Source organism: Triticum aestivum, chromosome 7B (genome assembly GCF_018294505.1).
Source record: "Triticum aestivum cultivar Chinese Spring chromosome 7B, IWGSC CS RefSeq v2.1, whole genome shotgun sequence".
Classification (NCBI taxonomy): Eukaryota; Viridiplantae; Streptophyta; class Magnoliopsida; order Poales; family Poaceae; genus Triticum; species Triticum aestivum.
The window spans coordinates 572,372,919-572,384,537 of NC_057813.1; the positions used below are offsets into that span (position 1 = coordinate 572,372,919).

The 11,619-nt window shown below is 46.7% G+C and overlaps 2 protein-coding genes across 2 annotated transcripts; both read right to left on the bottom strand.

The window, feature by feature from the left end:
• Positions 1–9,232: 9,232 nt before the first annotated feature.
• On the bottom strand, positions 9,233–10,466 carry LOC123161215 (ankyrin repeat-containing protein NPR4-like). The gene has a single exon (XM_044579063.1). The coding sequence runs from the start codon at positions 10,257–10,259 to the stop codon at positions 9,384–9,386; it is 876 nt and encodes a 291-aa protein (XP_044434998.1). The 5' UTR covers positions 10,260–10,466; the 3' UTR covers positions 9,233–9,383.
• Positions 10,421–11,273, bottom strand: LOC123161216 (ankyrin-3-like). Its single transcript, XM_044579064.1, has one exon. It carries the CDS (start codon positions 11,162–11,164, stop codon positions 10,421–10,423), a length of 744 nt encoding a protein of 247 aa, XP_044434999.1. The 5' UTR covers positions 11,165–11,273.
• Positions 11,274–11,619: the final 346 nt, after the last annotated feature.

The following is an 11,619-nucleotide window of genomic DNA, read 5'->3' on the forward strand; positions in this document are numbered from 1 at the left end:
AATAAATCTTAAAATAAACTAGGTGAAATTTGAGAGAGGTAGGAAAAAGAATCATTTCATTTGGAGTTGTATTTAAAAAGATATAACCAGTCAAAGTTTTGGTCAAATCTGATTTTAAATAAAACAGAAAAAGAAAAACGTTTCAGAATGGAATACGCTTTCTAAGAAGGGGTTACGTACTCACGAGTTTTATGCTTCCTCTTACTCCGCGTGGACCGAGCGGGGGTCACTGACAGTGGGTCCTAGGTGGCCCACTAGTCAGGTTTGACTAGTCTTTCTCCCTCTCCTTCCTCTGTCCCGAGCGGAGGCGGATCTCCGGCGATCGTCGCCGGCGACTGGCGGCTCCTTGCGGGGCCCCAAGGGCGGGGATGGATCCGCCACTCCAGGGCGGTCCTCCCGGTGGTCGCCAGGCCGGTGGGGACGGAGGGAGTTGCCGGCGGCGAGCTTCGCGGCGGAGGAGGCTTTGGTGGCGAAGTGGTTTTGTGGCGGCGATGGCTCCCGATCAAAATCAAGTAGGGGGTTGGGTTCCTGGATGGAAGGAGGGGTTCTTGGTGAAGAGAACGGGGAGGGGGAAGCCCTGGTGGCGCCGGAGTGAACGAGACAGTGGCGGCGGCAGGAGTTGCCGGAGATGAAGAAGGCGGCGTTTCCCTGACGATTGCGGGCTATGGGGGTTCCATGGGGGTAGCTTGAGGTTGCGTGCGTGCTCAGAGGGGCTCGGGGTCCCTTTTATAGCGCGACGAGGTCGGTTCCGCGGCGGTGGATAAGGCGGCCGGCGAACCGCCGTTCTGTAGCTGCAGGGGAACGTGGCGGCGACGAGAGCTAGGCGACACCCTTGTGGATGAGCTTGAGCTGTTCAAGGGGCCAGGTGGCGAGCCGGGGTGGCTTGGGCGGCGCTGAACGGCGTAGGGCTGTCGGCTGACGCCGGCGTGCCGGCAAAAGTGCTCTGGCGGTGGAGCTGTAGGGTGCCAGGGCGGGCTGGCGTGTAGTGGTGAGGCGGGGAGTGCGTGGCGAGGTTCTCCAGTGTGGGCCAAGACAGGGGCGCGACGCGGCGGCTCGTGTGCGCGGCTGCAATTTGCGCGCTCTGGGCGCGCCCAGCGCACGCACACCATCGGCGAAATGCCATGGCACTCCAGAGCACTTGGTTGGAGCTGGGAGTTAGCAGGTCTAGGCTATGACTTGCAAGGAGATCAATGGACAAGCTTAATGGGTCAGAGGATCAGGTTCACACTGCTAACTAAAATCCATGCCAAATCTGACCATGCACTCCAGGTGTTTGACAAAATGCCACTGGCACTTAGGCAAGTCTTGGAGTGGTCAAAAACTCCAGATCAGGGTCTCCTTAGATGCAAGAGAGAGTGGTGAGGTTAGTTTGTGAAAAGCCCAAACTTGTTAGTGCAAGTTTTGCAAAACTACAATTCTGGACAGGAAATAAATGACATTATTTCATGAACCAAAATTAATCCAATGGGTGCATGCTCCTGGATTTAGGGGTTTGGTAGGGCTGTCTACAAGTAGGATAAAACACAAGATCTTTGGAGCAAAATTAAATAGGGTTGCAGTAGAAATCACAAGGCTGGACCAGAATGAAAAAGAGGATGATTGACTCAAAATTTTCAAAGAACAGCACTAGGTTTTTGCATAATGTTGAATCATATGCTACTACCAATATCCCATAATTTTGGTAGAAGTTTTAATTAAATATTTAAATAGGTTGTAGTGTAAAATTGCCCACTGGACCAGATTTGAAAACTTGGTGTAGAACTCAAAATATCCAATGAATGAAATATATTATTGCACAAAAGTGATTTAGAGACATCACATGATATCTCCAAACCTTGGTGAAATTTTTAGTTAAATATATCAAATGGTTGTAGCTCAAAAAGAGCTCCAAATTTTAAAACAAGTCATTTAATGAATAAAGCTCAGGGTGAAATAATTTTATAAATAAATCTCCTGATTGAGAGATGTTTTTTTTAAATGAGAGGGAAAATAAGTCCAATATATTTTGGAAGGATCCACTTGGGAAAAATTTCTTAATATTAAAAGAAAAGTTTTGAAATCAACAGAGATATACTTGCATGCAAAAATTTTAAACTCTTGGCAAAATTTTAATAACTAAAACCTGGTTAAATTTTTGGGGTGTTACACAGTGACACAAAACGTAGGACCGACTCCAGCAGACTGTACCCATACTTCACTGGCCACACCACTAGCCCCACCACACAGGACCTGCACTCCAGCAAAAGGTATGCCGATTTCAGTTGCCATAGCACCAGTCGTACCACACAAAAAATCCACTCTAGCAAAAAGTACAGCAAGTCCACCGGCCGAAGACCTATCCCAACTGCGGAGACGGCCAATTCCTGCAGATTGGAACCTCATTCCAGTTATTCCCAGTTTAAAAGACAATGCTTTCAATGTTTTTAGGGACTACGTGCATATATTACAATCATGGAAAGGTTATAGTGAAGACAAACACCATTTTCACATCTTCATGTCCCACTTACGTGTAAGTGCTATTATTTATGGTGATTATTTTCCTGTTTTCTGCTGATTGAACACATCAATGATTTACATTGCATTGTTGTAAGTAGGCGAGGGTCAATCTGGATGGTCATGATGAGCAAAGCTTGCTTGCGCTTTTCAAGGAAGCATTGCAGTAGTATCGGTGTTACCTGAGGAAATCACACTTTGATGCAAGTCTATAAACGAATTTCTGGTGAAGTCTCCTGTGCTAAATTTATAAGACATTGAATGGAAAACCCTTGTTATGCACTGGTCTCGTTTCGAGGATTTGGTACTGTCTATGATATCGCATGACAATTTGAACTTCTACTTTTCCGCATGTGCCTTACGGATCTTTTTTGCAGGAAATCTGGTCGAAAAGGAATTCCGGTTTGAAAAGAAAGACAGGATATCACAAATATGCTGCCCGTTGCTTTGCTCTTGTTAGTACCTGTTGTCCTGTATCACTGTACTTGCATACATACCCGGTTCATTATCTGACAGCAGTATGCATGATAGCTTGCTTATCAATTGTTTGCTCCAAATTATCTGATTTGTATGAATGGTTACATTAGTGTAGAATATATCCAATGCCAATGAATTTTTTTAGCTCTGCATTGTTCTTGTAAGTACCTGTTGTCCTTTATCAGTGTACTTATATTGACAAGTATTTGTTCATGTACCATCACTCTGCACCTTATTTTCCTTTGCCCTTCATTTTCTACACATAAGATCTATATCTACTCTTATCATAAGGTTGGATAACACCGATGGTACTGAAGAAGTTTAGCTCTGCATTGCTCTAGGCTGTACCTTTTGCCTGTATCGCTATACTTACATTTATAGCTACTTGGCTATGTAGCATCACTCTTCATCTTATCTTAAATATTCTCCATTTTTTCTTATATTGTCACATCTATATTTACTCTTAACAAAATGTAGAATAAAGGCAATGCTTATGAAGAAGATTATGTGGTAAACTTCTTGAATTGCCCCCCCCCCCATCAGAATGGACAAGAGCTTTATAGAGCCTGCCTTCACCAATAATGTAAGTTTGTCCTTCTCAAGCCTTCAAACCTTGTTGTGTATATTTGGTTAGGCGTGACTGCAACAGCTGTTTATTTTTGGTGTTTGCATCAAATTTCATGTTTAAAGTTTATTATGTAGTTCATAAACAAAAGTTTGTCCTTCTCAATTTAAGTTTTCATTCGTAAAACCAAGTTTCTTCTTCATGCCATGTAAATTAAACTATACAGAGCAAGTGCTCTTATTTTGCCAATCTGAAATGGGTAAATTGACAGCACACTTACCATTGATACTTATGAGTTCTTGATCTGTAATCCAGTGGTGTCGTGAAGCTGACAACTCCTTCACAATGTCATTTCCTGCCATGTCTTGACCTAAACAATACCATATTGTGTTAATGCTATTTTAAACTGTGTCACTTTATTCGTCAGTAGTAAATGTGATGAATTGCCAGCATTGATACTTATATGTGCAAAACTTGTCATCTGTCTGCTTGTTTATCTTTCAGAGTGAGGAGGATATAAGTGTCAAACAAGTGCAGTCTCATCAGCTTGCTCAGCTGCTTGCGGTGCAGCTTCCAAGCAGGGCTAACCTTTCTTGAACTCTATTGAAGTGCTGTCGGTTTTGTATATTATCTTGTCGGTGTGTTTAATTGCACTAATGGCGATCTTCGATGCCCAGTGTATGTAATCTGCTGTCTGCTTGTGCTTTATTATCATAGTGGCAAATTTTGATGCCCAGTGGATGTAATATGCCGTAATTTCTTTATTGTATAGTCTAGGTTTTTTTTCTTATTCACGATGCTGCAGTTATTTTACTGTATATATATCATGTCTTCGCAGTAAACCGGCCAAACCGTAAAATTGCGATACATAATCGGGTCGTCATGCAAATCACTATGTATGATCCGCATCATGGGCCCCGTCATCTTGGCCCGTTAACAGGCCTAAATGTAAACTGGCCCATTATAGGCCGAGTAAACTGCCGACCCTATTTTCCCAGGAAAACTCAATGGGCTTTTAGGAGGCCGAAAAGTAGGTTGGGCCTGAAACGTGCCGAACAGCTCACGGGCCGGCAGCTGGCCGAAATAGACCCCGGGCCATGATTGTGCCAATCAAATCATTGGCTTATAACAGGCCAAAATTGCCTCGGTCCTTATTTGGCCCAATCAGATTATCGGCTGTGAGCAGGCCGGATGCAAACCGGGCCATAGTTAGGCCCAACTATATGACGGGCTTTTAACAGGCTGAAATATATATAGGGCCGAAATGTTAAACGGGCCTTTAACAGGCTGAAACTAATATCAGGCCGAATTACTAAATGGCCCTTTATCAAGTGGGCCCAAAAGCATAGCGTCCAGTTGACGGGCCGAATCTGATATGGGCCATAATTTAGCCCAAAGCCTCTCAAAGGGTCAGACCTGATCTGGGCCGTAATTTGGCCCAAAACGTGGGAGGCTTTTAACGGGCCGGATCTCATATGGGCCTCTATTAGGCTCGGAACGTGGCAGGCTGTTAATGGACCGGATCAAATATGGGACGGCATTTGGCCCAAAACATGGCAGCCTGTTAATGGGCTGGCCTACTAGTGTCATCAAAATCTTTTGGGCCTTCAGCTAGGCCGTCCCATTATGGGCGGCGGAATCTCGTGGGCCTTTAGCTAGGCCGGCCCATTATGGTCCGCAAAGTGTTGGGGGCCTTTAGCTGGGCCGGCCCATTATGTCCCGCAAAATCTCACGGGCCTTTAGCTGGGCCGGCCCATTATGGCCCGCAAAAACTTATGGGCCTTTAGCTGGGCCGCCCCATTATGGCCCGCAAAATCTTGTGGCCCTTTAGTTGGGACGGCCCATTTAAACTTTATGGGCCACTTTTGGGCCAGTTCACATGTCAACATTTCATAAGCGCATCTCGGCCATTGGATGAGTGACACCTGTGCCAACGGGGAACTGACACGTGTTTCCTCCAGCCAATGATGATTTTACACGTGAAAAATCGCCATTGGTCCGGGCTGTTAACGGGTTATCGGATCCAAAACGGGACCCAATAGCTTAACGGCGTTCCGTTACGGTGGATGCCACGTGTCGGTCACCCTTGACAAAAGCACTTCTGTGACGCGCGATTTATCATCATGGAAGTGGACACTTCCGCGATGATAATTTTGGTAATGTCATGGAACACTTCTACGACAGCACAGGTATGACTATCTTGATTCTGTCGTAAAATCGTCATGGATGTACATGCATGACAGAAAACGCGACCCACTCTGACAAACACGTATCATCACGGAAGTGTATTTTTTTTGTAGTGATGGGTAAGAATGCTGGTGGACAAATTAATGAACTCTCTGTAGTACTCCTTCCGGTCCTTTTTACTTTGCGTATTAGATTTGCAAAGCTTGACCATATTTATATTAAAAAATATTAATATATACAATACAAAATATGTATGCTATGAAACTACATTTCATAATCAACCTAAAATATTGAATTGGCATTGTGAATGTTGATTTTTTAATTATAAATTTGGTCAAAGTAGAAACACTTTGACTTCAGACAAAATCTATATGCAGACTAAAAAGACCGGAGGGAGTACTTTCAATGTTAATGATGTATCCCACAATGACCGAGCTATGTTTTTTGCTAACCTGCTTAAGATTGGGTGTATCTGTAGTTCTCTACGTGGTCCACCTAGCCATTAGATATGTGCCATTGTGCTCGTTGTGCCGGAGGAGGCTATATATTGAAATCTTCAACACGTATGTCAGGGAAACAGTTATATATCAATCACTTTATCAATTTGAAACCTTAGTTATTCAAATTTTTAGATCTAGGTATATATTCAATGAAGTACCTTCGTTCTAAAACTCAAGGTACTTCATTCTAAAACTCAACAGAATTGCCTTTCTAGAAAGGCCGAGTAAAAATGACTTTTCATGGAGGGACATTTGTGGTAGGCAATGAACTAACTACCAGGTTTTGGAAAGATTCATGCCTTGGGGCCAAGCAACTAGCCATGCAACACCCACACTTTACCATATGTACAACGAATAGATGACTCTTTTACCTCTGTGATGGGCCAGGCATTGTTAAATGTTGCCTTCAGAAGACCACTAATCAGGGAAAAAGTGGACGGACTGGTTAAACATTGTTGAAAGGTCGATGATGGTCAGCCTTACACATCAATCAGACACATTCCGTTGGAATTTGACGAATTCTCGTAACTTCATAGTCAAATCCATGTATATGAAACTCATCCATGATTGACAACCTTTCCACCACAAATATATATGTATAATGGAAGTCCCATTGGAAATAAAAACATTTATGTTACTTTTGGTCGTAAGGTCACCCTGACAAAAGATAATCTGAAAAAAACGAATTGACAAGGATGCATTTTGCTTTTGTGGTAAGGAGGAGTTGATTTAACATATATTCCTTCACTGCCCACTTTATTATTGTGATATGTTCATACAACTTTTAATCTGCCTCCACCCACGAGTAGGATGAATATGGAAGCTGGTTACTAGGGGTGCATCCAAAGTTGAAGTCTCGTATTCGTGTGGGAATTTGTGATTTACTTTGGGCCATTTGGAACACTCATAATGATTGTATTTTTAACAGAACGAAAGTTCTAAAAATTGTGCAGGTTATCTTCAGGCCATCAGTTGGATCCATATGTGGCAATTACTATGCAAGGAGAAGGATCGGACACCCATGGTCTTTGGATGCAGCCGATGGGAGATGGTCACCCGGGACTTGTTTAACCGATTTGGTTGACGACCTACTAATAGGATTTATGATGCATGAGGCTCGTTTTCCTACGATTTAAAAAAATTAATTTGCCCTTGTGGCAGCCATGTGTGGCAGTTTTTGTTGAACTTTTAAATAATCAATAAAAGGTTGTGTGCATCACTCGATGCAGAGTCCGCGAGCTATCCCCTCTTTTTGAAAAAATATATTCAATGAAATTCAAAGGAAGTACTCCCTCCTTTTCCTTTTTAGTCTGTAATTTGTTTGTAGTCCAACTTCATAAAGTTTGACCATCATGACTCCTTTAGGAATAATGGGTTCGTGGAGTGGTTGGAGTATTTCGGGAGAAACAGTAACAAATCCGGTATTTGGAGGAATAAGGCTTGTTATTAATAGAAATGTCCAAAAAAAATCATATTCATGAAGCAGAAACATAATGGTCAGAGGTAGAAAACACATTGTGTTTCTACCTTTTGTTTCTTGGCAGCGATCTCGCAAATATCAACATTCACAATGTGAAGTTAAATATCAGTAGATGCATCATCAAATTAAGTTTCATACTATATACCTTTAGTTTTTATATGTTGATATTTTTTAATATAAAGTTGGTCAACTTTTGTATAGATTGACTGCAAACGAATTTATACGCGGAGTACAAAAAAGAAAGTAAGCAGTATCTATGAAATGGAATGTGTTGAAAGTAGGAAACACATATGCTCTGTTTGGATGTTGATATTCAGGGCCATGGAATTGCATTGGCCCAATGTCAAATCTCCCCAGACTTTGATATTACATTGAAATCGAATTCTGTTGTTTGGATGTACAGAGAATTGACACTTGGAATTCGCGTGAGAGGCTCAATTCTGAACCTTGTTTGGATGGTCATTCTCTACATTGGAATTGCTCATTTGTGATAGGATGAACATTTAGAAAATTATGTGCAATATGTGAACATTTTCCGAATAATTGTATATAAAGAGTACAATAGCAGCACTTACAAAAAAACATTTATACATCAGAATCATGTATGCAGAAGCACTGTACACATCAGCACTTGTAGAAAAACAGCTGCACTTGCACATGAGCAGCAACACTTATATAGCAGCAGCACTTTGAATCGGGTTGTTAATCGGGCTACTGAGAAGGATCCATACACTCACACAGTGACCTGCAAGAAGCACAGAAAAATCAGATCAGAGAAAAAAATTAGGGTTCTGGTCCGAGGGGAGAGCGAACAAGGGGCGTTCCAGATTGGGTTCAAGCACTGGTTGGGAGGGGAGGGCGAGGGGGCTCTCGCCATGGCACACAAGAGACAGCCGTCGTCGCCGCCGCGGGGGGAGGGAGCACCTCCGCCGGGATGGCAGGGAGACAGGAGGATTGGCGCGAGGAGGGAGAAGGATGGGGATGTCCGGAGCCTCGCCGGGGATAGAGAAGAAGGAGGAGGATGGAACTCACCTGCGCCGCTGTTGGAGCTCCTGAATCACGCCGCCGCCTGCGCTTCTTTCTTTTCCTCGAGCGGGGCGAAGGGGGTATGTTTGGGCGGGAGGGGCTCTGGCTAGCGAATGTCAAGGCAATATCGAGGGTGGAGGCTCCGAATTGGGGAAGGGTAGGCAATATCGAGCGTGGAGGCTTCGAATATTCAGGCTGGTTTCCAATCGCGAATACCACATCCATCTGAACAGCGATATTCGGGTCAGACCAATGCCAATATCCAATATTGAGGCCTAATATCAACTTCCAAACGAGGTGATATCGAAATTGCTCTCTATGTGTTGTTTCTTGCGTACGTTGGTTGTACTCCCTCGGTCTCTGAAAAGAGGGTTTGGAATTTTTGTCCGAGTCAAATGATGAATAGTTTGACCAAGTTTGTGGAAAGAATCATCAACAACTACAAATTTAAATAGATACAATATAAAAACAAATTTCTATACTATCTCTGTTTCTAAATATAAGATGCTTTGACAGTTTAAATTGAATTACCAAAACATCTTATATTAGATGAACAGTGGGTGTAGTTTTTAGTACAAACTTGATTGAAGTTTGTATCGTTTAACTTTAAAAAAAAACTGCAGGTCTTCTTTTCAGAGAGGAAGAGGAGTAGTAGCTATAGTGGGATGTACAATGCCTCTTTCCCAAGAATGAGGAACACCATGGCGGGAGTGCTAGCTCCGATGGCGATCACAACGTACGCAGGCCACCTTGCCGTGGGTGCAACGGTGATGTAAACGGCAGTCATGAGGGAGACGACCATGGCGAGGCAGGCAACGATGGTGAGCCTGTGGCCCCACATGAGCTGGTCCAGCTTGAACTTGACGGGGTCCCGCCACGCCCAGATGAAACAGAAGACGACGACGACGGAGCTGCACATGGCCACTGTATTGGAGATGACGAAGATCTTGAACAACGCCGTGTGTCCGTGGATGGCCGTGCCCTCGGTCTGGCTGTAACCCCCCGGCATGGTGAAGGTGGCGGCGAAGCTGACGGTGGCGATGAGCGTGGCCACCAGCGTGTAGGTCTCGACGCTGTGCTTGAAGTACTCGTCGTGGCCAGCCCTCCGGCCGCGCAGCGACTGGTAGGTGGCGATGGGAGGCAGCTGCTGCTTCTGGCACCTGCAGGCCTCGTGCTTCTTGAGCTTCTTCCACAGGTACATCTCGTAGGTGTCCATCTCCTCCCCGCTGGCGCCGCGCTTCTCGATGAGGCTGCGCGCGGACTGGCCGTCCCGGTTGAGGACGCAAGGGTTGACGCGGCGGTCCTTGATGAGGAGCAGCGCCGATTGGACGCGCGACAGGGCGGCGGCGAGGTGCAGCGGCGTGTTGCCGCCGTGGTCGACGCGGTTGACGATCTCCTCGGGGCGGACGTGCTTGAGCAGGCGCTTGAGGGCGTCCACCTTGCCGCTGGTGACGGCGACGTGGAAGGCGTTCCTGCCCTTGCTGTCCACCATCTCCGCCGCGTCGGGGCAGTGCTTCAGCAGCTCCACCATGGCCTCCGTCGACCCGTAGTTGGCCGCCACGTGCAGCGGCGACTGCAGGTCGCGGTTGCACCTGTAGGCCAGCTCCACCTTCCGGTTCAGCAGCAGCTTCACCACGCGGGCGCTGTTCTTCTGCGCCGCGTAGTGCAGCGCGTTGTTCTCGCTCGAGTCCGTCAGCGCGATCTGATCCTCCGGCGTCGCCTCGAGCAATATCTCCACCACACCTGCTTGCCTCGCCACGTTGCAGTTACACGATACAGTACATGATCAACGAAAATAAGGCGATACTTACGGCTGTGGCCGCCGAGGACGGCCTGGTGCAGGGCGGTGCCGCTGACAGAGTCGGAGGGTACAAACCTCTCACGGACCCAGGGATGGCTGACAATCTTGCTCACGACGTCCACGAGGCCCTCCCGGGCGGCGATATGCAGCGGCGACAGCTTTTTCGCGTCGAGCGCGTGGCCGCAGCTGGGCTCGGCGTCCAGCAGCTTGAGCGCCACGGCGCTCCAGCCGTGCTGCACGGCCTGGTGCAGCGGGGTGTCGCCGGCCTTGTTGGCCATCAACAGAGGCCCCTGCGCCACCGCGCTACCAGGAGTGCTCGGGGAAGGTTCCCCGGTCTGTCCATCCCGCGCGGTGGCGAAGGAGTGTGCGATGAGCAGCTCCACCACGCCCACCTTCCCCGACCTGGCCGCCAGGTGCAGCGGCGTGTCGCCGTCGGCGTTCTTGCTGACGAGCAGCTTGTGGTCCAAACCCAGGGCCTCCTCCGCGAAGCCGGCATGGCCGAGCTCCGCGGCGATGTGCAGTGCGGTGTTCTCCTGGGGCGTCTTGGAGCCAAGGATGTCGGGGCGCTCGGCCGCCAGCTTCCTCAGGCTCGCCACGCTCCCCTGCACCGCAGCCGCGTGCAACGCTGGGTCCATCCCAGTACGTGAAGAACACTAGCTTCTACCCTTAACCCTCCTCTTCTGTGCTACCTAGCTCGATCGTGAAGAACACCGCGCCTGAGTTGATTGGTCATGCGAATGAACAAATTGTGACCGGCACCGGCTGGATTCCTTGCTTCCCCCTTGAACTGGGAACTGATTTTTGAACCGGTGCTGCGGTTACGTGCACTTGGGGGGTGCTTTGCTTGCCAACCAACGTTGGTATATGCCTCACGTTGTCACCACAGCCGCGCAATTCGCGGCGCGCTAAAAAGTAGTTTGTTGCGTGTCCATCGTCAGATTTGGCGCGGCGCACAGCGCTGGCTCCAGCAACCGCGCTAAAATATAGCGCGCGCGCAAGTCCATATTTGTTGCACTTTGGACACAAAATAAATTTCACATAGATATTAAAAAAGATACAAATATATTTTACATAATTCATAGCATAGATG

Bases quoted from the DNA above. Each gene is read 5' to 3' on its own strand.
- LOC123161215 (XM_044579063.1), bottom strand. From the start codon at position 10,259: ATGGTGGAGCTGCTGAAGCACTGCCCCGACGCGGCGGAGATGGTGGAC.
- LOC123161216 (XM_044579064.1), bottom strand. From the start codon at position 11,164: ATGGACCCAGCGTTGCACGCGGCTGCGGTGCAGGGGAGCGTGGCGAGC.